Source organism: Centruroides sculpturatus, unplaced genomic scaffold (assembly GCF_000671375.1).
Source record: "Centruroides sculpturatus isolate CEXI.00-Female unplaced genomic scaffold, Cexi_2.0 scaffold37, whole genome shotgun sequence".
In the NCBI taxonomy this organism is placed as follows: domain Eukaryota; kingdom Metazoa; phylum Arthropoda; class Arachnida; order Scorpiones; family Buthidae; genus Centruroides; species Centruroides sculpturatus.
In genome coordinates, this window is record NW_019384346.1 from 847,625 (window position 1) to 874,707 (window position 27,083).

Consider the following 27,083-nt stretch of genomic DNA (forward strand, 5'->3'; position numbering starts at 1 on the left):
AAAATTTACATACTTAAGTACTAATAGTTCACGAAAATAATAATTTTCGTGAACTATTATTAGTTAAGTATGTAAAAATTTATTACATTTCCTGTTGTACGAGGGTTTTACCCAATTCTCGAACCGTGTCAAAGTGAATCCATGCTATAAAAGTACTGTGTTATACGGGGGATGATACCAATTCTCGAACCGTGTTAGAGTGAATCCATGCTATAGAAGTGCCACGTTATACAGGGGTTACCTTTATATTAAATTGTATTATTTTAATTTATAATTTCATAATATTAGAAATATTAATTTATTTAGTTATTTGCTTAAAGAAATTTGATTAATTTAGATATGATTGATGTGAAATTTTTACAATTATGAATGTTTTCAGAAAATATGTTTGAATAAACAGACTTTTAAATTATAAAATCTAATGGTGATTATAACATGCAACCAATTATGTTGTTTCTTTGTAGAAGTTTGACAAAAATTAATAATAGATAAACCAAATGCCTGTTATAAATAACAAATTTAAAACATAAACAGGAGTATTAATTAATTCATAAAACACTGCTAAGTTTGGGTAACCAAAAGTATTTAATATGAAATGTTTTCAGTTTTTAATTTAGGCTATTCTCAGCATCAAACACATCAACAGAATAGAATACTTTTACAAAAATATTCCATTTGTGTATTCCATTTTATTTATTCTTTATATTAGAATATATTTAATACTTGTTAAAGTAGTAAAAAAATTTTAACTTCATACAAAAATTTAAAAATTGAAAATAATTACTATTGTTAAACAATATCTAGTAAAATCTATTCATTTTGAAATATTATACTTAAAAAAAATGCTGAAACTGTTGTAATTTATAGTGTTTCAGTAGTAAAATAAATAAATTTCAGTAGATAATATTTAATTTAAATACGTTAAGAAAGTTTTTGGCAGAATTCTGAGTTATAAATTTTACAAACCGGAAATAAATAATTAGTTCTAACCTAAAAATGTCATCCTGTGTTTACAACAGTCATTGATTCAAATTTCATTTAAAAAAAAAAAGATAAATTTTGAGATATTTCTACATCTCTTTATTACATTAAAATTAAATCAAGTTACAATAAAAGAATCAATGTAGACCTATAGATAAATAAAAACTATAATTATTTTTATAATCAATCAAATCTGAAAAATGTGAAACTAGAATATAAATGCTTTTATATATTTTTAAATATTAATTATAAAACAAAATTTAATCTCTTAATCTCAATATATACAATCATTTTAATAAATTATTTTTATATTTTTAATAATAAGCATTTTGTATTTCTTCCAAAATGATTATGTAAAATGATTATAAAAGGTTTCATTTAACATGTGAATAAGCATTATTAATGTTATTTTAAGTAGTTTTAGCTTGAAAGTAATTTAAATGATAAAAAAGAATGTATTAAAACTTTTTAAATGTTTTAAAATTACTTTTATTTATCCAGACATGAATTATTTAACATACTTTGCATGTAAATCAAACAGATTTTATTCCATAATTTTGTAACAACTTGTTTTGAAATTTTGTCATAGTATTAAATTATCACTATCAGTTGACAAATAAGTGGATTATTAAAAAAGTCTGAGGACAGATTTATAATTTTGAATTTATTAGGGTTATATAAATCAAGTCATTAAAAATGTAGAAGGCCGAAAAATTACATTAAAATTTCACTACAGAAGTACCAGAAATGGTAAAAAGAAAATATTCTGTAATTGATTTAAACTGCCAGTTTATTGGGTGAAAATGCCAGAGTAATTCCATAAAAATTGATGATTTTAATCTGTCATCGTCATTTATCATATTTAGTAACATTCCAATTATTTAAGAGATAAATTATAAAGTAAATTAATATTTAAAAAGTATATTTTAGTATAGCTTTTATATAAATAAATTTGTATGAAAATTCAGTATTATAGCAATTATTTAGTAAATTTATTCACAATTATATTATGTTCTAATAAATATAAATAATTATAGTTAGCTTAAATGCAAGTTTTGGAAATATCCAGTTATACAACGAGGCTTTATTTTTATTTCTNGAATAGAACCCAATAAACCTCAGTGTCCAGTTAATTATTTTTGTGAAGTTTTACCAAAGAACGACTATGGAGTATGTTGTCCTCTTCTTGGTATGAATGTTTAAAAATTTTCAATATTTTTCTATTAAATTCCAATTATTTAAAAATTAAAAATTTTCAGAACATTAATTAATTACAAATTTCAATAAATGTATATTTCAATATGTATATTTAAGTAATTTCAACAGTTTATAAAAATTATTGATTTTAAAAAATATTTTTCTTTATTACTCACCACTAAGTCAGACAATAATACAGTTTAATAAATAAAGCATTATAAGATGTATTTATTATCTGTTGTTATATTTGAAAGAAATAAGATATTGAGAAGCATTAGAAGATTAAGAGATTCTAAAAGATTTACATTTGTAGCAAGCTATCACAAAAAGAAAGACAAGTGAAAGTACTGGTAATGCAAAAATAAACTTTAAAACTTTAAAAATATGAATTGTAAACAAACTAAACTAAGAAAGATTGCCAGATTCTTTAAAGACTGTTAATTTTTTAGTTTTAAAATCATATTTACATTGTTAAAAAAATTCAATTTTTAAACATTTTTCACTAAAGTAAACACACTATCTATTAATAACTTTAATCATTAAATAAGTTGAATTAAATAATTTGCATCTTGTGAAAGGTCATTAAGTGTATTACCTATTATACACATATAAATATTCAAAGTCAAACTCCCAGATTTAAGAATTAATAATTATCTTGTACATTACATTAGATTTAACTGTGCAAGTAGAAGTATGATATTTAGAGTCCTTTATTTTTCTTCAACTTTTTCTAAGTTTTTGTTGAAAACAGTAAGTAAACTATATACATCTACCAAAAGGAAAAGTAAAAGTAGAAATGTCGTATTGTATCAATGGAAAATATTGATTAGTAAGTTAATTTATTGAACATTATTAACAGTTTTTCTACTTTGAAAAATGTGAAATATTTTAAAAATGCTTTTGAATGCTTTAAGCGATTTGAAATATTGATTTGTTTATTAAAAAAAAAAAAACATAAAATGAGTTTAAACAGTGATTAAAAAGCTTTTTAAAGATTAATAGAAAATTTTTAAATCACTTCTTAATCACATGAAGAAAGACCTTCGTTGAATTACATTTAGTTAAATTTGTTTTATATTCTATTAATGTTTAAATCATTTTAACAAAATGTTAAAATGATTAAATATATTGAAACCTATAAATAAAATTCAGAATGTGTGATAAAAAAATTTTTTAAATACAAATCAAAATTTATGAATAAATAATCAGTTTAAAATGTATGATTTTATAACACAAATATTATTTTAAGGTTATCAATGATTCAAATCCTTCGATTAAAGGATATGATAAGATTAAAATAATCTCTCCTACAAAAATAATTTCTTAATACATTAGAATAATTAATTATTACGAGAATATGATTATATAATAAATTATAATCAGTATAAAAAGTTTTTAAAATTCAAATTTGTTTCAGATTTAATAAACTTGAAAATTTCTGTGTGAGACAGTTTATATCATTAAATTTATATATACTATAATATTTAATGTAATAATCAATCATTGAAAATATTTTTAAATCTATCAAATTCATTTAAAAGTTTGTTTACAGCAGGGGTGGGCAACCCTTGTCACATGTGCCAAATGTGGCATGTCAATGCTTTTCTTCTGGCATTCAACCCAGGACTTCTCTTAAAAAATAAATATCCAATATCTTTCCTGAATTGTATATTTCAACCTAATAGAATACATTTTTATTGAGTAGAGTGATACTAAATAAAAATACAATAAAGAAGTAAACATTATTAACTGTTTTAGTAATAATAAGTAATAAGAAAATGAAAGAAACATCCTATTTCCAAGACATCTATCTCTGTAATGCACTGACTTACAAGTATGGATGCCAATTTAGCAGAAAATCCACTAAATCTGGCTTTCCTGTAGCATCATCTATTGATAAATGCTAGACCAAATAATATGCTCCTAAAAATTTTGGTTGGCATGTGAAAAAAGTTTGTATCACAGATTTGGCAATTTTGGTATGTGTAATTAAAATGAACATATCTGTGGCCCAAAAGTACACATTATGATTGCCTATCTCTGGTTTAAAATATTAAAAATAAAGGAAAGTTAATTTTTAGCAAATTATTGTATTTTCAAATTCTCTGTTTTATTTTATATAAATATTCTTTCTTATCATTTTTAAATGTTTAAAGATTTCAATCATATATTTTCTTATTTTCTTATCTTCATCATCATATTATTTTTTATATCTTGTATATATTAAAATTTAAAGTTATCTTCTGTATAAATATTTAATATTTTAAACCAGACTTTTATTAGAAAATATGCAAATTAAAATTGAAATTATAATAATAGCTTTTATAGGTTTAAAAGTTAAGGTAAACATAAAAGTTTAATCTTGAGTTAAAATTTATAATGCATTTTAAAAATTAAAATAATTTAAACAAGATAAAACTTAATGTTTCATATTTACAATCTTTATTATATTAAAACATATACTAAAAAATTATTCGAAAACATAAAAATTTAATTTAGTTTTTAATTATATATTTTAAATATAGAGAAACCAGGAACTTGTCCTGCAATTTCCTTGCTTGATGATGAATGTACTTCAACTTGTAATTTAGACATGGAATGCAGTGGAGTTCAAAAATGCTGTTTTACTGAAAATTGTGGAAAAATATGTTTGGAACCAGCAAATATAACATGTAAGTTAAAGAAATGTTAAAAAATAAGTGCCATTTTTTAAAAATATTCTTGACTTTGTGTACAGTAAATTTTAAAATATCTTTGAAAAAGTATAAGTTAGACACACTCTTAAAGTCAATAATTATGATACAATTATCTCTCTCATATAACATGGTAGTTAGATTCAGAGAAAATGATGTGTTATGCAAATCCATGCTATATGGAACAAAATATTAATACAAAATATAGGGTTAGGTTCCAAAAGTTAGCAAAAGTTTACTATAATTTTTTGTAATTAAAAGAAATATGTTTATTAAAGCAATCATTATCATCGTCATCATCATCATAAATAAACTTTATGTATAATAGGCTCATGCCTGTAACAAAAGGGTGGTATTATCAATATTATAACAAATTATAGAAAAAGAGTAACATAGAACAATTTGAGACAAATAGTCCAAAAGGACAATCTCTTATAATTTTTAATAAGTAAACTATTAATATAAACATAATCTTATTTTTGTTTGTATTTAACAAAGGAGTGATTACAAAGATAATATGTTTGGTTGGTTAATAACAAAATCTTTTTGTGCGTAGTTATATAGATTATATATTGTATTACTTTTAGCTCAGTGAAAGAAAAGATACATAGAACTTTCATTATTCTTGGAATTCAGAGCTTCGAGATTATATTGTTTACAATATAATCTCGAAGCTCTTGTGCCTTATTACAAGTACAAAATAAGTGAAATTTAGACATGGGAACGTCACAACTTATACAAAATAATTTAGAAAATTGATAAATATTATTATTAATAAATATAATTTCTCTATTTAGTCTCAGTTGGATAAAGAATTTTTTTACATTGAAGGATAAATCAGTATCTATATAGTCGTTAATGTTTGGATAATCTAAAATTATATTATAGCAAGCAGAGTTGATACAATTCCTTATATCATAAATGTCTTAAGTTAAAGTTATTTCAAAAGAGTTCTTAATTAATTGAGTATTATATATTTTGCATAAATCAGATTTATATATGAACGAATCTATTGAAAAACCGAACATATTAAACAAATTTGATAATTGACAAATCCAATTTTTTATTGACTTATTGATGGAAGATTTTTGATGTAGTATTCTCACCATTAAGGCTGGAAGCACCTCACTATCTCTCAGTCGACTAAGGAATTTAATATACCCTTTAATAAAAATCGGTTCCAATCTAAATCTGTTCAATTCAAGATGAAGCACTGCACCAGGAACATTATAATCTAGAGAAAAAAACTTTGTGTACAAATTTGTTTTGAATTATTTCTAGGTTTTTAAAATAGGGTAGGCTCCAAATAGGAGCAGTGTATCCAAAAGCATTTAGAATAATGGAAGAAAATAGTCTAAATTGGACTCTGATATTACGAATTTTTAATTTAGCAAATAAATTGACTAAATTGTTAATCAAGTAGTAGATTTTGTTTTGACTTTCTTGTAATGTTTCTCAAAAAACAAAGTTGGAGTAAGCACTATATCCAAGAATTTTATCTCTGGGACTATTAAAAGCTTTTCTTGGTTGAGATAGAATGGCATGTATTTTTTTGGCAATCTAGAACCATTTTGGAAAATTATAATGAAGGATTTTTTTGGATTAATTTTCAATTTTAATTCTTCACAGAATTTTTCTAAATCATATATTTTTCGTCGAAGTGCAGTTGCAGTTGGAGCTAAAACTACTATAAGATCAGCATATGAAATGGAATGAATTATTTGATCTCCAAAAGAAAAACCATCATTTTCATTTGTAAAGCAGTTATTCAAGTCATATGAGTAAAAGTTAAATAAACAGGGGACCACGGGTCATCCTGTAACAAACCCCAATTTATTTTAAAAGCTGGCCATACATTATTATTCTGTTTTATGATGATATTGTACTGATCAAAAAGCAAATCTACAGCTTTGATCAATTTAGCTTCCGCTCGGCATTTAGACATTTCATTTTGTAGATTAGATATCAGAACAGAGTCATAGGCCTTCTCTAAGTCCAAAAAAGTGTGAATACTTTGTCTTTTTCTTTGTAATTGAAGTTGTATTAATGCCAGAAGCACAAATAGTGCTATCAGAGTGCCACCATCTTTATTGAAAGCATATTGGATATTATTTCTATAGTTGTTTGTTGTAGTCCATTCATTAAATTTTGTCACTAGTATAGACAGTGGTGTAGCGTGGATATCAGCAGTCAGGGGCGGATGAAAATTTCACAGCCCCCTTATTTAGGTATCTCAATTTAAAAGACTAAAATTCAGTTGCGTCACAGAATAAGTAATGAAAAATTCCGTGCTCATTTCAATCGGTCCAAATCGTAGGTGCAACAAAAATATGAAATGAAATGTTTCAAATTTTTACAAGATATTATTATTATTTATTGTGAAATTTTGCCACCCCCTAAAAGTGCCACCCAGGGCGGACCGTCTCTTACGCCCCCACTACGCTACACCACTGAGTATAGATGTGTATAACTTTTGAAATCCAGATAATAGAGTAATCGGTCTATAGTTGGCTGGTTGTGTTCTATCACCTTTTTTGAAAATCATATATAAAATAATTTTGTTCCATTTGTTAGGCACTATAGCTAAATTATATAAGTCATTAAATATTCTGACTAAGTACTCAACCATTGGCCTCAGAAATTTCTTTATTGCCAAATTTGGTATTGTATCATATTCCGGGGCAGTTTTTTTATTTTAATTGATTAATATGGGAATATAAGATTTCTGAATTAAATAGTTCTTCATATGGCTAAATATTTTGTTGATCTTGATCAGTTATAATCATCCTGTTATAAGTTGAATAATATATTGAAAAATTCCTAAAATAATTGTACCAAACAATATGAGGAATTGTTAGATTATTAGCTGATTTTGAATATTTACAAAAACTGTTTATAACTTTTCAAAAGAATTTGTTGTCTTTCTGACCAATTAAGGTGTCACTCATTGAAGAAAAATATTTTTTTCTTTTTGGCTTTAATTATATTACTATATATTTTTTTGTTTAACAGATATTGCATTAAATAGTAGGTCAAATTAGTCTTCTGAAATATCTGTAGACTTTGTTGTTTTTTAATTTTGTAATAATAACATTTTTTATCAAACCAATTCTGTTTAAATTTGTTAGTCGTTTCATTCTTACTATTTTTAAAAAGAATGACTGTAATAATTTCATTAAAAATTCATAGTTCTTATATAGATTATTATTCTTTTCTTGTGATAACAGTTCTTTGGATTTGAAAGTCAGTTCTCTCAGATATCTTTGAATATTAAACTTTACTCTCGGTCTATTCAAAAGTTTTGAGAGTACTGTACATCAGACTGTTTCGTTAGTTTGATTGTATCCTTATCCCCTTTTAATACTAGATTTATAGGAAAGTGATCAGACATATCTATATTTAGAATTTCCATGGACAAGCACTGATCTGTCATAGATTGAGAACATATAATAAAATCTATAATAGATTTTCCCATGTGAGATATGAAGATAAATTTAGCCAGATAATCACCTTTGATTCTACCATTCAGTAGAATCAAATCATTTTCTTATATAAAATTTAATAACGTATAAGCATCTGTAGATACAGATTTATCTTTCGATAGGCTTATATTTTTAATTGTGTCGCACTATTGCCTTTATATTTTAGATTCATAGTTTCTCCAATACGAATGTTAAAATCCCCACCGAATATCCAATAGTTTATAATATTGGTCCATGGATTGATAACTTTTTGCAATTCTTGAAAGTTTGTCTTTTTATCTGCTGAAAGAGAAAAATATGCAAGTATTAGGCCAATTCATGATTCTCTCCATAATAACTGGGGATTCTGATTAATATCTATTATTAGAAATATAAAAGCGTTAGTTATATGGCATGAGTATATCTTACCAAATATTTTCTTCACTAATAATATGAGACCGCAAGAAGGACGTCCAAATTTGCTGTATTGAACTAATATTGAATGATTTGTTCAAGATATTTCTTATCTTCCTCACACCGATCAATAATCCAGGTTTCTGTAAAATCAACAACAGAATGTTGATTTATATATTCTCTTATATCAGCATTTTGGAGTTTTCCCTGTAGTCCCTGTATATTCCAGAACCAAATAATAAATTAAAGTTATCATTAGTGTAGGGACAACAATTAATAGATCTATCAGACTCGACCTGAATATCTGTATTAATATTATCCTCATTATTAAATACCATTTTGATAGTATTGGAATTAAATAAATCTTTTTCTGTATTTATTTTATCCAAATCCAAGAATTTATTCAAGTTTATTCTAAAAAATTATCCAATTGAATAACTGAATCTAAGTTGATATCATAGGTAAATACTTTCTTATCATAAATGTAATAATTATCTCTGATAATTATTTTGTTCCCTTTTATTTTCTCCTGTTTAATTATAGGCAATAATTTTTTTCGACTGAATCTTACATATATCAGTGGTAAAAATCACTTTCCTATATCACTCATTGTTAAAATTAGCTCTTGATTTTCAAAATATTTTTAGAATAAGATTTCTACTGTATTTGGAATCTACTGTTATTTTGACCATTGGATTAGTACTTTTGTCATTTAATCTAATTAAACTTTCTAAGAAGCAGTCTTCTATTTATAATATCGCTTTAACAAATTGATTAATTTCATTTATATAATCCGTATTAGAAAAAGGGTAATTTATAACAATAATATTGTTTTTTGTTTTTTCATTAATTAATTAATCTAATTCAAATTCTAACATATCTTTTAGATGACTATTGTGCTTAACTAGTGCATCTAGGTTTTTCATTTTGAGTTAAATTCTGTATTTCTTCCTGATATCTTTTATTCTCTTCTTTCATATGTTGTAGTTTATTTTTAATGCCTTGAATATCATGACTTAACTGAGAGAAATTGTTTTGTATCAATTCATAAATGGATTTTAAGGAATATTGTGAGTCTGATTGTACCTGAGGTTCCTTAGCAGATGAAGATTCAAAATATTCTGAGATTTTCGAAGGTTTGAAAGCTCCTAAGTTATATCCAGTAGAATCCTCCTCCAGCTGTAAAAATTCCTCACACAATATTTCTTCCTCTGGGTATTCTGCATTTAATTCTTTAGTACTTTCTTTACAAGGCTGACCTCACCCCCTCTTTTGCATATTGAAATGGCCTACTTCTTGAAGAGAATGGGGAAAGGACCTGGATTGGGTTCTATTCCAGCCATTATTAGAAGGCAAATGTGAGGTTTCTAGGGATTTTTAGATTCAAACCCCACTCCCATGACACCAATTTGTGAGCCGCTGGGGAGGTCGGGAAGTCCTCTCCTTCTGGCCACAGGTCGGTGACCTACTTTTCTTGTCAGGGATGGTAGTAATGTTCGGTTATTCGTTATGCAAGTGGAGGAGAGTCGGAGGGGTCGACAATAAGACGTTGGCAAAGTCGAGTAACGACACCATTTAAAAAACAAACAAGAGTTTATTAACCTAACTAACTAAATAAAATTTATACAAAACTTCTTAGACTTTGCAGATGAGAGAGAGAGTTTACAATAATAAGCGTTCATACCTCTTTTCATATACTAGTGGGATACTTTCCCGTAATGTCGTCCTTTATGGATTCTGAGCGGTGACACAAGTATAGGTCACTGACTTTTGTTCAACTTGTCATAACCTCCTCCCTCACTTCCAGTATGGACATCATTTATGGACAGCCCCTAATAATCAATTTCATTTTATCCATTTGTAAATTTGTAAGCCAGAACCATAGGCAAAGTAAGCACTGATTTAGGATGCTAATGGACTTCCAGAAGTGAAGTATATTTCTGTATATTTCCATATTTAGATTATTTCTTAATTCATTGTTACTTTGTTCTTTTTTTCCTTTTTTATTTTAACAATAAAAAATATCTGAAAAAAATCATTAATTTTAAAATTTCTTACATCAGCAATTTCTTATTTTAATATAACTTTATAAGAAACTGACTTTCAGTTGTGTGAAAGAAAGTAAAAATGTAATCCCTATGTGCTAAGACATATTTTGTATTAGATGGTGCTTTGTTGCACGCTTTACAGTTTTTTGGTCATAGGTCACTGTCTTGTTTGGTCTGCTACGTCTCTGTATGGCATGGTGTCTCCCCTCATCCAGCTTGCTTTTGTGTTACATATAACTGTATATTTCTGTGCGTCGTTAGATTAGTTTATTTGCTTCATTTTCTGATAAGTTGCTTATATAGTTTTATTTATTTTTTTCAATTAAAAACTTCATTTTACTCTGAAAATATTAAGAACTAAGAAAAAAGAAGGGTTAATTTTATCAGTGCAAGAATCAAAGTATCAGTCTTTCTGATAAAAAAAATAAAATATTTCCTCATTGTTATTGAATGGCTGCATTTTTAATTTTAGTGGCACAATAGTAATAGAAAATTTATTATTTTTAGATAACTTTTTTGAAAGCATTTAAGATATGTAATTTATCAATATTATGAAAATAGAATATATAGAGATAATAACTAATAANTTTAAATATAGAGAAACCAGGAACTTGTCCTGCAATTTCCTTGCTTGATGATGAATGTACTTCAACTTGTAATTTAGACATGGAATGCAGTGGAGTTCAAAAATGCTGTTTTACTGAAAATTGTGGAAAAATATGTTTGGAACCAGCAAATATAACATGTAAGTTAAAGAAATGTTAAAAAATAAGTGCCATTTTTTAAAAATATTCTTGACTTTGTGTACAGTAAATTTTAAAATATCTTTGAAAAAGTATAAGTTAGACACACTCTTAAAGTCAATAATTATGATACAATTATCTCTCTCATATAACATGGTAGTTAGATTCAGAGAACTATATGATTCTGTAATATTATGCTTATTAATTTGAATATTTTATAGGTAGCAAACAAGCAAGGAGTTTAGATCATTTATGCCCTGTTGGCTTGCCATTAATGGTACCTGATAATAAAAAACCATTTATTTGTGGAATAGAACCCAATAAACCTCAGTGTCCAGTTAATTATTTTTGTGAAGTTTTACCAAAGAACGACTATGGAGTATGTTGTCCTCTTCTTGGTATGAATGTTTAAAAATTTTCAATATTTTTCTATTAAATTCCAATTATTTAAAAATTAAAAATTTTCAGAACATTAATTAATTACAAATTTCAATAAATGTATATTTCAATATGTATATTTAAGTAATTTCAACAGTTTATAAAAATTATTGATTTTAAAAAATATTTTTCTTTATTACTCACCACTAAGTCAGACAATAATACAGTTTAATAAATAAAGCATTATAAGATGTATTTATTATCTGTTGTTATATTTGAAAGAAATAAGATATTGAGAAGCATTAGAAGATTAAGAGATTCTAAAAGATTTACATTTGTAGCAAGCTATCACAAAAAGAAAGACAAGTGAAAGTACTGGTAATGCAAAAATAAACTTTAAAACTTTAAAAATATGAATTGTAAACAAACTAAACTAAGAAAGATTGCCAGATTCTTTAAAGACTGTTAATTTTTTAGTTTTAAAATCATATTTACATTGTTAAAAAAATTCAATTTTTAAACATTTTTCACTAAAGTAAACACACTATCTATTAATAACTTTAATCATTAAATAAGTTGAATTAAATAATTTGCATCTTGTGAAAGGTCATTAAGTGTATTACCTATTATACACATATAAATATTCAAAGTCAAACTCCCAGATTTAAGAATTAATAATTATCTTGTACATTACATTAGATTTAACTGTGCAAGTAGAAGTATGATATTTAGAGTCCTTTATTTTTCTTCAACTTTTTCTAAGTTTTTGTTGAAAACAGTAAGTAAACTATATACATCTACCAAAAGGAAAAGTAAAAGTAGAAATGTCGTATTGTATCAATGGAAAATATTGATTAGTAAGTTAATTTATGGAACATTATTAACAGTTTTTCTACTTTGAAAAATGTGAAATATTTTAAAAATGCTTTTGAATGCTTTAAGCGATTTGAAATATTGATTTGTTTATTAAAAAAAAAAAAANAACTTTTCAAAAGAATTTGTTGTCTTTCTGACCAATTAAGGTGTCACTCATTGAAGAAAAATATTTTTTTCTTTTTGGCTTTAATTATATTACTATATATTTTTTTGTTTAACAGATATTGCATTAAATAGTAGGTCAAATTAGTCTTCTGAAATATCTGTAGACTTTGTTGTTTTTTAATTTTGTAATAATAACATTTTTTATCAAACCAATTCTGTTTAAATTTGTTAGTCGTTTCATTCTTACTATTTTTAAAAAGAATGACTGTAATAATTTCATTAAAAATTCATAGTTCTTATATAGATTATTATTCTTTTCTTGTGATAACAGTTCTTTGGATTTGAAAGTCAGTTCTCTCAGATATCTTTGAATATTAAACTTTACTCTCGGTCTATTCAAAAGTTTTGAGAGTACTGTACATCAGACTGTTTCGTTAGTTTGATTGTATCCTTATCCCCTTTTAATACTAGATTTATAGGAAAGTGATCAGACATATCTATATTTAGAATTTCCATGGACAAGCACTGATCTGTCATAGATTGAGAACATATAATAAAATCTATAATAGATTTTCCCATGTGAGATATGAAGATAAATTTAGCCAGATAATCACCTTTGATTCTACCATTCAGTAGAATCAAATCATTTTCTTATATAAAATTTAATAACGTATAAGCATCTGTAGATACAGATTTATCTTTCGATAGGCTTATATTTTTAATTGTGTCGCACTATTGCCTTTATATTTTAGATTCATAGTTTCTCCAATACGAATGTTAAAATCCCCACCGAATATCCAATAGTTTATAATATTGGTCCATGGATTGATAACTTTTTGCAATTCTTGAAAGTTTGTCTTTTTATCTGCTGAAAGAGAAAAATATGCAAGTATTAGGCCAATTCATGATTCTCTCTATAATAACTGGGGATTCTGATTAATATCTATTATTAGAAATATAAAAGCGTTAGTTATATGGCATGAGTATATCTTACCAAATATTTTCTTCACTAATAATATGAGACCGCAAGAAGGACGTCCAAATTTGCTGTATTGAACTAATATTGAATGATTTGTTCAAGATATTTCTTATCTTCCTCACACCGATCAATAATCCAGGTTTCTGTAAAATCAACAACAGAATGTTGATTTATATATTCTCTTATATCAGCATTTTGGAGTTTTCCCTGTAGTCCCTGTATATTCCAGAACCAAATAATAAATTAAAGTTATCATTAGTGTAGGGACAACAATTAATAGATCTATCAGACTCGACCTGAATATCTGTATTAATATTATCCTCATTATTAAATACCATTTTGATAGTATTGGAATTAAATAAATCTTTTTCTGTATTTATTTTATCCAAATCCAAGAATTTATTCAAGTTTATTCTAAAAAATTATCCAATTGAATAACTGAATCTAAGTTGATATCATAGGTAAATACTTTCTTATCATAAATGTAATAATTATCTCTGATAATTATTTTGTTCCCTTTTATTTTCTCCTGTTTAATTATAGGCAATAATTTTTTTCGACTGAATCTTACATATATCAGTGGTAAAAATCACTTTTCTATATCACTCATTGTTAAAATTAGCTCTTGATTTTCAAAATATTTTTAGAATAAGATTTCTACTGTATTTGGAATCTACTGTTATTTTGACCATTGGATTAGTACTTTTGTCATTTAATCTAATTAAACTTTCTAAGAAGCAGTCTTCTATTTATAATATCGCTTTAACAAATTGATTAATTTCATTTATATAATCCGTATTAGAAAAAGGGTAATTTATAACAATAATATTGTTTTTTGTTTTTTCATTAATTAATTAATCTAATTCAAATTCTAACATATCTTTTAGATGACTATTGTGCTTAACTAGTGCATCTAGGTTTTTCATTTTGAGTTAAATTCTGTATTTCTTCCTGATATCTTTTATTCTCTTCTTTCATATGTTGTAGTTTATTTTTAATGCCTTGAATATCATGACTTAACTGAGAGAAATTGTTTTGTATCAATTCATAAATGGATTTTAAGGAATATTGTGAGTCTGATTGTACCTGAGGTTCCTTAGCAGATGAAGATTCAAAATATTCTGAGATTTTCGAAGGTTTGAAAGCTCCTAAGTTATATCCAGTAGAATCCTCCTCCAGCTGTAAAAATTCCTCACACAATATTTCTTCCTCTGGGTATTCTGCATTTAATTCTTTAGTACTTTCTTTACAAGGCTGACCTCACCCCCTCTTTTGCATATTGAAATGGCCTACTTCTTGAAGAGAATGGGGAAAGGACCTGGATTGGGTTCTATTCCAGCCATTATTAGAAGGCAAATGTGAGGTTTCTAGGGATTTTTAGATTCAAACCCCACTCCCATGACACCAATTTGTGAGCCGCTGGGGAGGTCGGGAAGTCCTCTCCTTCTGGCCACAGGTCGGTGACCTACTTTTCTTGTCAGGGATGGTAGTAATGTTCGGTTATTCGTTATGCAAGTGGAGGAGAGTCGGAGGGGTCGACAATAAGACGTTGGCAAAGTCGAGTAACGACACCATTTAAAAAACAAACAAGAGTTTATTAACCTAACTAACTAAATAAAATTTATACAAAACTTCTTAGACTTTGCAGATGAGAGAGAGAGTTTACAATAATAAGCGTTCATACCTCTTTTCATATACTAGTGGGATACTTTCCCGTAATGTCGTCCTTTATGGATTCTGAGCGGTGACACAAGTATAGGTCACTGACTTTTGTTCAACTTGTCATAACCTCCTCCCTCACTTCCAGTATGGACATCATTTATGGACAGCCCCTAATAATCAATTTCATTTTATCCATTTGTAAATTTGTAAGCCAGAACCATAGGCAAAGTAAGCACTGATTTAGGATGCTAATGGACTTCCAGAAGTGAAGTATATTTCTGTATATTTCCATATTTAGATTATTTCTTAATTCATTGTTACTTTGTTCTTTTTTTCCTTTTTTATTTTAACAATAAAAAATATCTGAAAAAAATCATTAATTTTAAAATTTCTTACATCAGCAATTTCTTATTTTAATATAACTTTATAAGAAACTGACTTTCAGTTGTGTGAAAGAAAGTAAAAATGTAATCCCTATGTGCTAAGACATATTTTGTATTAGATGGTGCTTTGTTGCACGCTTTACAGTTTTTTGGTCATAGGTCACTGTCTTGTTTGGTCTGCTACGTCTCTGTATGGCATGGTGTCTCCCCTCATCCAGCTTGCTTTTGTGTTACATATAACTGTATATTTCTGTGCGTCGTTAGATTAGTTTATTTGCTTCATTTTCTGATAAGTTGCTTATATAGTTTTATTTATTTTTTTCAATTAAAAACTTCATTTTACTCTGAAAATATTAAGAACTAAGAAAAAAGAAGGGTTAATTTTATCAGTGCAAGAATCAAAGTATCAGTCTTTCTGATAAAAAAAATAAAATATTTCCTCATTGTTATTGAATGGCTGCATTTTTAATTTTAGTGGCACAATAGTAATAGAAAATTTATTATTTTTAGATAACTTTTTTGAAAGCATTTAAGATATGTAATTTATCAATATTATGAAAATAGAATATATAGAGATAATAACTAATAACTAGTATGACTATTTTTACTACTATTTATTAATTGTAGTGATTTCATAATCATATAATTAAAATAAAATCTCACTATATAGAATAATTTAGTTTTAACTGAATGTATAGATTATATTTAGTTAAAAGATTTTAAATAAATAAATAGTGATATTTTATTTTAATTAAAATTTATTAAAAAAATTTAAGAGATGTGTATTTCTCAGTATGGCAGTTATCATCATTGTAACAAAATATGCATCTCTTGAATTTTTCTTATAAATTTGAAATTATTCTATTTATCATATATTTTTTGTTTTAGTGTGTTTACAGAAACAACAATTTGTACAATCATTGTTGAAACAAAATCCTACAAATGAAATTTACATTCCACAATGTTCAGAAACAGGAGAATTTATTCCCAAACAATGTAATAATGATGGACGATTATGTTGGTGTGTTGACAGAAATGGAACACACATTCAAAGTACAATGGGACCATCAGAAATTGTGAACTGTGAAGATTTTATAAAAGGTGAATTTATAAAAGTCTGAATTTCTTGTTTAACATATATATTTTCAATAATCATATATTTTTAGTCATCAAAAAATGATTCAACTTTGATAAGTAAGTATAAATGTTAAAAGACTTTATTTGAGTCTTATTTTTTAAAATATAAATATTAAAAGTTCGTAACTAGATGTACAGATATAATTCTTACCCGTATAAATCACGTTCTTACTTAAAATAATGAAGTGTCTATTAGGCTTTATTTGGGTAGATCATAAAATAATGTTTCCCAATATGATTTTAGAGAGGGTGTAGACAAAAAGATTACATTGTGCTGTTCTGCTTCTACTACATATTAGCTAAATACAAGTACATGATAGTATAGGTAATCAGTAGTGTGCTATTTACCCACATAGTTCTTATGCAATCTCTTCGCGTGGTACCAAATTCTGTCTTGCTTCCTATGAAAGATAGCAGCAGTTTAAATTGAAAAATCATACAGTGTCTCAAAATTAGTACAAAATATTTTTATCAGGTTAAAATACTCAAAGCAGAAGCAGCTGGATACCATCAAAAAATGGATGGGTAAAACTGCATGAGGCTTCTCCACAGGACCTCAAATGCTCAAAGATCATACAGAGAAGCAGAGTTATTCTATATACAGTATATATATATATATATATTACTCATTATAACTCAATATATATACTATCTCAGTATATACTGTATATATACAAGGCGTGTCCAGAAAGTAAGTACCGTTTTGGAAAAACTCACATAAAAAATCTTTTTTCAAAACAAAATTTATTTTTACATGAAAGAGCATGTCAGAAACTATGTTTCTACATAGTTACCACCATTGTTCAGACATTTGTCATATCGGGAAACCAACTTGTCTATACCCTCTTCAAAGAAAGATGCCGCCAGTGAAGACAGCCACTGCTGAACATTGGTTGTTGCGTGTTCATTGCTGGTAAAGCGCCTCCCTTCAAAATCACGCTTCAAGTTCAAGAACAAATGGTAGTCTGCAGGTGCGAGGTCGGGGCTGTATGGCGGGTGATCGAACTGCTCCCAACTGTATTGTTGAATAAGGTTTTGAGTGACACCAGCAGTATGGGGACGTGCATTGTTGTGAAGCAACACAATGCCTTTACTGAGATTTCCACGTTTTTTGTTTTGAATTGCACAGCAAAGTTTTCGCAATGTTTCACAGTATCGTTCTGCATTGATGGTTTCACCTCTTGGAAGGAACTCAACAAGCATAAAGCCCTGTCTGTCCTAAAACACAGTGCACATGATTTTTTGTGCTGACAATGTTGTTTTGAATTTGTGTCTTGTGGGGGACCATGAGTGCCTCCACTCCATCAACTGTTGTTTTGATTCTGGAGTGACATGACAAACCCAAGTTTCATCACCGGTAACAATTTTGTTTAGGAAATCTTTACCCTCTTCACTGTATCGGGTAAGAAATGTCAAAGCACTTCCAAGTCGCCTCATTTTGTGGACATCCGTAAGCATTTTGGGAACCCAACGGGAACACAATTTGCGATAATTTAAGCGATTTGTGACAATCTCATGCAAAACAGTTTTTGAAATTTGTGGAAACTCATCACAAAGTAATCTTATTGTGAACCGTCTGTTTTCAAGAATTTTCTCATTCACTTTTGCAACCAAACCATCATTGACAGCAGAAGGCCGGCCACTCTGTGCTTCGTCATGAACATTGGTGCGTTCAGCATTGAATTGTCGAATCCAATTTCTTACCATTCCATCACTCATTGCATTTTCACCATAAATCTCTACAAGTTGACAATGAGTTTCAACTAGCTTAACATTCTTTGCGTTCAAAAACTGTATTACAGAACGCACTTCACAGTCGGCAGGATCGGCAATCATCTTAAACATTGTGAACGCTCAGTAACACATAGAAAAACAACACAATCCGGCTCTAATGGTGTCACTGGACAGACGATCAGACATGTGTGTGCAGGTACTGAACTGCAATACTACCACTGCGGTGGCGGTAGAACAAAATGGTACTTACTTTCCGGACACACCTCGTATATTCTTCTTTGTATTCCACTAGTATTATTAATTTTTGCAAATATGTATATAGTTAAATTTAAAAATATCAATAAATTTACTTGTATTAAAGAAATCCATACATTCATGAATACTTTTTCAATGTTCAAATTGTAAACAACAAACATAATTTATTGATATTAATTAGTTGTACATTTTTTAATAAATATAATAAATTAAAAATTTATATTTTGCCAAATAATATATATTAATAATTATTTTTTATCACTTTTTATAATTAGATGAAGAGGATAACTGTAATAAAACTTGTGAGATTGAATGTGATACAGGATTCAAATATGATATGAAAGGATGTAAAATATGTGAATGTTCTGATCCTTGTGAGGTAAGCTTATACATTATAAAAAAATTTAAAAATTTTTAATATATTTCACTGAATCATCATATCTATAAATTTTTAGAAAATCACTTGTCCAGAAGGTTCTGTATGTATATTAATGAAAGAAGAACCTTGTTTTTCAAATTCTTGTCCTCCAGTTCCTACTTGTAAGTCAATATATTGTTAAGCATTTCATTATAATTTATGAAACAAATAAATATTTAAATATTTTACTATTAATTTAAAATAAAATTCAAGTTATTGAATATACTTTGTCTTTACTATAAAGTACCATATTTATTCAAATGTAAGATGCCGTTGAATCTAAGATGCACCTTACTTTCTACATACTCAACCATAAATTAAAAAAAAAAAATATGACTTGAGACTGAGACTGATTTATGTCAATAGAATCAGTTTTGTTGACTCAAATTTGTGTAGTATTTATTGCAAGTAAAGTAAGTTATTCATTACTGTTAGATCAAGAATATAGTTATCAATTATTCCATTTTAATTAAGATAACATTGATATAGTATCAATAGTATCAAAGTCAGAAACCTCTTCATTTTCTGTGTTAGGCTTTTCTGAATAAATAAGGATTCAATGCTCACATTTTCTCACAAAATTGTCTTCATTACCATTTAAGCATCAGAAATGCAATATTTTTTGAAAGAGAACTACATAAACTTTCTGGGAATTTCATCCAAGTTTTTATGTTATTAGTGTAATAGACTAATTGAAATTGAGCTAAATTGGCCTCTTAAATATTTATTATTTACTATTATGAATATTGGTCTAATAAAATCATTAAAATAACATAATGGAATTAGCAACAGGAAAATAAGATGCATAGCACTAGAGGTAGCTAATAATGGCATATATTAAATCTAAAACACCTCATTTTCAGACATACTAAAACCTGATAAAAAGCATGTCTTACATTTGAGTAAATATAGTATATTTTTATCAGAGTTATCAATTTTCAACTACAAGTCTTTTATTCAAATAGATCTTGAACAGTTTGTCTAAAGTTATATGCAAAATGAAGTTAGTAATTACTTCTCTTCAATTCTATACAATCTTGCATTAGTACTGTAGAGGATTTCAATAGTTCTCTCTTTAGATAATTATAAAATCAACGTATAAAATAAATAATTTTTAACAATTACTCAATATTTTAAAAAAGAGTATTTAAGAATGATCTGTAATCTATACTATGTTTCAATTCCATATCTTCAATATCAACGTATAAATGGTCAAAATACTGTAATTTTCTAGGAATTATCATTTGATAATTCCTAGAAAATTACAGTATTTTGACCATTTATACATTGAGTGATCGGTTAACAAACAGTTCAGACTGCGAACAAATTGGACAAAGAACACTTTTGCGAAAGATTTTTATGTTTGGACAACAAACACATGTTTGGATAACAAATACCTGACAGAACAAACATAAGAAGAAGCTATGCTGCATTTAAGATTTGTAAAACTATATTTTAATGGCATCTATACATGGTTAATGGAATGAGACTTTCACGGCTGTATACATAACCATTTTTGCACTAGTTAATTTCTGTTCTCTGAATTTTTGTAAGTGCTTTTATGAACTTCTTGTTTAAAAACTGATAATATTATGGGACCTAAAAAGACTGGAGTGCCAAGAACTGTGTTCACTATAGAAACTAAACAAGAGATAATAGCCAAGGTAGAGAATGGGCAGAAGATGTCTGATGTTGTATGCAGATGACTTCAACAGGTCTACAGTAGATATAATCTTAGCTAAGAAAGATATAATCAAAAGACTCAAGAAGATAAAGGAATAACGAAAATCGCATCTGAGAAACAAAGATGTGCCATCTGTGAAAAAATGGAGAGATTGCTTTTAGTTTGTTTTTACATGTAAATAAACATAGTAAAAAGTGTATAATTTTTTATTTATTTTTTGGGGTCTCCAGAATGAATTAATCAAATTCTGACAAAATCTATGGTAAATCAACAGTCTATTAACGAACAATTCAGATAGTGAACATGGCCTAGGAACAGATTATGTTTGTTAACTGATCACACACTGTATATTGATATAAGAGTACTTAAGGTTTTTCAATAGTTACATATAAAGTTTTCAGTTCAATTAGAATGTTTGCAAATTTTACTTTAATAAAATATAATACTCAAAGTATATAATTTGAAATATAAAATATAATATTTAAAAGATTTTACAAAATTTCAGGTTAAATCAATGTTATCTTAATTAAAATTGAGTGATTGAGAACTATACTCTTGATCTAATATGTTTTCATATGTAAAAAAATCATTCTTTATTTAGAAATTCAGAATAAATTATTTGATGTTTACTTTGATTATTGAAATATGATTAAAACTTTGAATAGATTTAGGGTTAAAGTGAAACTTGTGCATTTAGAATATGCCAAATGTGAAGCATAAAAGAGCATATTCGAAATGATGTTGACATTATATATATAATTATTTCTTAAATAAATTTTCATTAATAATGTTAATTTTTTAATTTAAATCATAGTTTTACAGATGATTTATATAAAGCATAAAAGCATTACTTAAGTCATTGATATGTGTTAATATGCTATCAAGTAATGTAACAAGAATTTTGTTCTAATAAGATAGGATTTTCTTTCTATATATTTTATTGATGGTTACAGTATTTTAGTTGAAATTTATTTACATTTAAAAATATAATTTTAGTTAAAACAAAATGTACAGAATATATTATTTTTTAAAGTAATAATAATAATTTTAATTTGTCTTTACAAATGTGACATCTTTGTACAAAATTATTGACTATTTTAGAAAAGAATTTAATATCAGAAATTTATTACAGGTCATAAAAAACAAATGTATAATTGTAGTGATGGCATACCCTTAACAAGTAATATCACTGGGAAACTTATTAATTGTAGTGATGAAAATTGTCCATCAACACATGAATGTGAAATTTTAAATGAAGAAAATTTTGGTTTATGTTGTCCCAAAACAACAGATATTGGTAAATATATTTTTTAAACTTTTAACTAAATAATGTGTAAAAAATTTAATACTATTTTAAAAATATTGCAGTAAAAGTAGAGAGAAGAAAATTACGTAATGTGTTGTAACTGATTTTTTCCTCCCTTTTTTTGTAGGATATTTTTACATAATTGCTCTGTATTAGTATTTGTTACATAAATTAAAATGCTAGACAAAATTAGTTTAAATATACTTCCAGTTTACATTCATTTTTAATAATTAGCATTTTTTATTATTATTAAGCTAATCAAAACTAAAAGTAACACTAATTATATTAGTTAAAATGTATCTTTAGTTATATTTTATAATTAAATTGTAAGCATTTTTAAGTTATTAAAATATTTTTAAATTTTATTTTATTATTCTTATTTTTGTGCAATTAGCAACGAATAGTAAATTCAAATTTTGAAATTACATAAGCTGTTTTTTTTCAAGCTCTGATGGTCCATAAAAAAAAAAGACAAGTGTAAATAACAAAATTAATTTATTACCAAAAGTTAGGTACAAACATGGTTACTTTTTGACATAATCACTGTGAAGATTGAGACATTTGTTATATCTGTAGAAGAGCTTTTCCATCCCCTTGTCATAGAATGTTGTTGCCAATGACTTGAGATGGGCCCTAACATTTTTTTAAAGATCGTCATTAGTCTCAAACCTCTGCCCTCCTAGCCACTTTTCCTGTTCAGGAAAGAGGTGGAAGTCACTTGGTACTGAATCAGGACTATACACTGGGTGTTTAAAGGTGATGAAAACTTCCACCTTTCAGACTTCCATCCAGCTTAAAACTTTTTAATGTGTGAAGACTTCCATCTCTTTCCTGAACTGAAAACATGGCTAGCAGGGCAGAGTTTTGAGAGTAATGAACTAATGACGATCTTCAAAACAATGTTGTTAAGGCCATCTCAGTTCACTGGTGGCAACATTCTATGACAAGGGAATGGAAAAGCTTGTCCACAGATATGACAAATTCCTCAATCTTCACAGTGATTATGTCAAAAAGTAACTATGTTTGTACCTAACTTTTGGTAATAAATTCATTTTTATATTTACATTTGTCTACAAAACCGCCCTCATACAAAAATCATATTTCATGAAATGCATGTTTTTAAATTTTATGTATTAAGCTCTTATAATATTGTTTTTTCTTTCTTAGAATTTAATTTTGGAAATTGTTGCATCTAGAAAACTGGAAAAATCCCTTTTTATAATTCCAGTCTTTTAAAAAATAGTTTCAAAAAAAGATGTCTCAATTTTTATCAATTTAATATATGACCATTAATTTAATTAGCTTCTTGTTTTCATTTTAATGTATAGGACATAGAAAGCGAATCTTGTTGTTGCAAATTTTGTTGAAAATATGAAATCTATATCATCTTTAGATTAATTTAGTTTTAGTTTCTTACATTTCTTTTTGTAAGAACATTTAAAATTTTTATACATGCATAATCTCAAATAATCAAGATTTATAGAAAATGAATTGCCAAAAATTGGTTGCAAATATTTTATCACAATTTTTAATAAAAAATCTTTTTATGAAATGTTTGCATGTGAATATTCTGATCAAAAGCTTCATTATATTCAAATATTAATTCATTGTATTTACATTATTCATCAAATTTATTATAAGCATGCAGTTACTTATCGAACATTACAATCAAATAAGAATTTAATTTATTTTAAATATTTAATTACTCTTAAATTGGCTATTATAATGAATGAAGTAAAAACCAATATTTACTAGCAAACTTTTTAATGGAGAATAAACATTTTGATTGATTATTGTACAAACTTAAACAATTGTAGACTTGTAGATATCACTGAAAGTTATTGAAAATGTTTACTTTTCTCATTAAATAGTTTGTTAGTAAATATTGGTTGCATTGGTATACATTGGTAGCATTATTTTAAATAAATTGGAAGAACTTAATTATTTCTTTAATAGTGAAATTTTGATTTATATTGGAAAAAATCTAATATTTCTATTGAATTTGAAGTAAAACTACAAATATAATGAAAATAAATATAAAATAAAATTATTTGAAAAATATTGTATTATTTAAGGTTTGGATTTTAAAGTTTTATTTTAATATTATGATAACAAGATGTAAGATTCATTGATCCAATCAAAATTCAATAATCCATAAGCAGTTTTCTAATGCTTATATGCTTATGGATTATTTAAATCAAATAGTTTTATTTAAATTTTATTTATTTCAAGAATGATTGAATTTTGATTTAATTTTTAATTTGTAAATAAAATTTATATTTATAAAATTACAGATATAGCAACATCAGATATTTGTCCAGAGTTTGCTGATGATGTAACATTATGTGAAAATAATACATGTATTAATGATTTTGATTGCCCTGATAATGCAAAATGTTGTCCATCACAATTATGTGGAAATAGAATATGTATACATTTTAAACCTTCAAGGCTTCCCACAAGTATGTTGTAAACCTTAAAATATATAATTAATTTTTTAAATTAATCAATAATTTTTCAAATTCTTTATTTTTAGTGTGCGAGTATTTAAGAGATATGGGTACTAAACTTGAAGAAGAAAAAATTGGTCCTGGTGTATTGGCAATTCCAATCCCAGACTGTAGACCTGATGGTACGTATGAATCTATTCAGTGTGATCGAAGTGGACAATGTTGGTGTGTTGACGATTTTGGAGTGGAAATAATGAATACAAGAGCAGTATCTAGGAGTAATGTTGATTGCAATCAAGGTAATAATAGTAATTTTATTAATGGTTTTGTCTGGTTTTAGTACCTAATTGAACATATAATAATTTAGCATTTTATACAACAAAACCAGATAAAAAAATATTGTAAATTATAGCCTGTATTATTATGTAAGCATTAATGATATTTGTAATTTATGAAATGTACATAAATATAAACATTTATTTATTACATTCATAAATTTTAAAAATAATTTTTTTGTCCCATTTAAAACCATTTGAATCCAATTTATCCATATTTGTTTGTAGGTAATTATATTTTTTCTTTATCTACTTATATTCGCTTATAAAAATTTTATTCTATCTTAGATATAAAATTTTTATAAACAAATATCTCTTATATAACACATGTATGATCAATGAAAATAAATAATTCATTGTGTATTAGATAATATAAATGAAAATATATACAAAAACTTTTTTATATATATACTATAAATTCTGCATATAAATTCTTACAGAGAAATATAAAAAGAGATAGTTCATTCAAATGTTTAAATTACACAAGTAATAAAATATAATTGAATTATTTTACACACAAATCTACAAGAATATTATGAAAACAAACAGTAGCAAAGTATATCTATATTGAATGCAACTAAAAACACTTGTGATTCAAATATATGAATATTTGATAGTTCTGTAATAAATCTTTTAACTGTTCTTATTTCTAAGCCTTCTCATGATTTATGAGAAGGCTTAGAAATAAGAACAGTCAAAAGAACCTAATGAAGTAAGTGTTTGTTGTCTGAATGCAAGTATGTTGGACAAAAATTTATTGAAAATATTGAAAATTAAATATTAATTTTTATTAATATTTCAGTAATGAAGCAGACAAAAATATAGAATAATGAAGCAGACAAAAATTTACTTTGAAAAAATAAAAAAAATTTGCTTTGAGATATAAGATATGCAATTTATTAATTTGATTGAAAAATAAGATTGTTTCTAAATTTACTTAGGTGTTCCTTATGAAAAAGCAAGACCAATATAATATAAATAACAAATAATTTATATAGTCTACTATTAGAAGGAGAATTGAAATTAAACCCAATTAAGTTTCACTTTTCTTCTTGATATTTATCTTGAGTTATGCTCATTTCTGTATTTTATTAATTTTTCTCCTCTTAAACTGAACAAGAACTTCAAAAATCATTTAAGAATATTGTTTATTAAATATGATTTGGTTCAAAATATTTTAATTGTGTATATGATTCTTTACCTAAAAAATGGTTTTTATTTAATGTAATTTAATTTATATAAGGTTACTGAATCATACTTAATTATTTCCCAGTTTATCCATTTAGTGTTAATTTAAATAAATTATTCTGCAATTTTTGTTAAGATTATTAAAATAGATATTCATAATTTTATAAACATTAAAGAATTTCTATTAATATTAATAGATCTTAATGAATTTTAAGAGTTTTTGTTTTATCATAGCTCGAAGTCAGCGTCCATGCTTAGGTCTTGTCTGCAGACTAGGATGTGACTATGGATTTGTTCTTGATGATAAAGGATGTCCACTTTGTGAATGTAGAAATCCATGCAAGGTAAAATAAAAAAAAGTAGAAATAGAAATACACAAATTTACAAAGAAAGAATTTTAGATACATATTTATATCAGTAGGATTTATATTAATCGATAAAATAAATTTTTTACAAATCGAAACAGTAAAACAACCATGAAATAAATTTAGCACTAAAATTATTTCAAGAGTTTCCAATATTTTTTAATATTGACTTAGATTTATTTATTAGTTAATATTATTAGACTTACTTATTAGGAATTCATCTTTTCATATATTTATTTATTCTCTTATGTGTTTTTGTATTGTAATAATTATAAAGAATGTATCTTATTT

General features: G+C 26.2%; 1 protein-coding gene across 1 annotated transcript in view; it reads left to right on the forward strand.

Annotated features, from left to right (window-relative positions):
- Positions 1-27,083, forward strand: part of LOC111635636 — a 176,402-nt gene that overhangs the window by 81,244 nt on the left and 68,075 nt on the right. Inside the window, exons 5-15 of the mRNA XM_023380657.1 lie at positions 4,704-4,850; positions 7,884-7,898; positions 11,393-11,539; positions 11,759-11,935; positions 16,809-17,021; positions 19,322-19,425; positions 19,502-19,586; positions 22,281-22,445; positions 24,749-24,916; positions 24,991-25,203; positions 26,662-26,771. Of these exons, the coding sequence (XP_023236425.1) occupies positions 4,704-4,850; positions 7,884-7,898; positions 11,393-11,539; positions 11,759-11,935; positions 16,809-17,021; positions 19,322-19,425; positions 19,502-19,586; positions 22,281-22,445; positions 24,749-24,916; positions 24,991-25,203; positions 26,662-26,771 (1,544 nt within the window). The remainder of the gene's footprint in view (positions 1-4,703; positions 4,851-7,883; positions 7,899-11,392; positions 11,540-11,758; positions 11,936-16,808; positions 17,022-19,321; positions 19,426-19,501; positions 19,587-22,280; positions 22,446-24,748; positions 24,917-24,990; positions 25,204-26,661; positions 26,772-27,083) is intronic.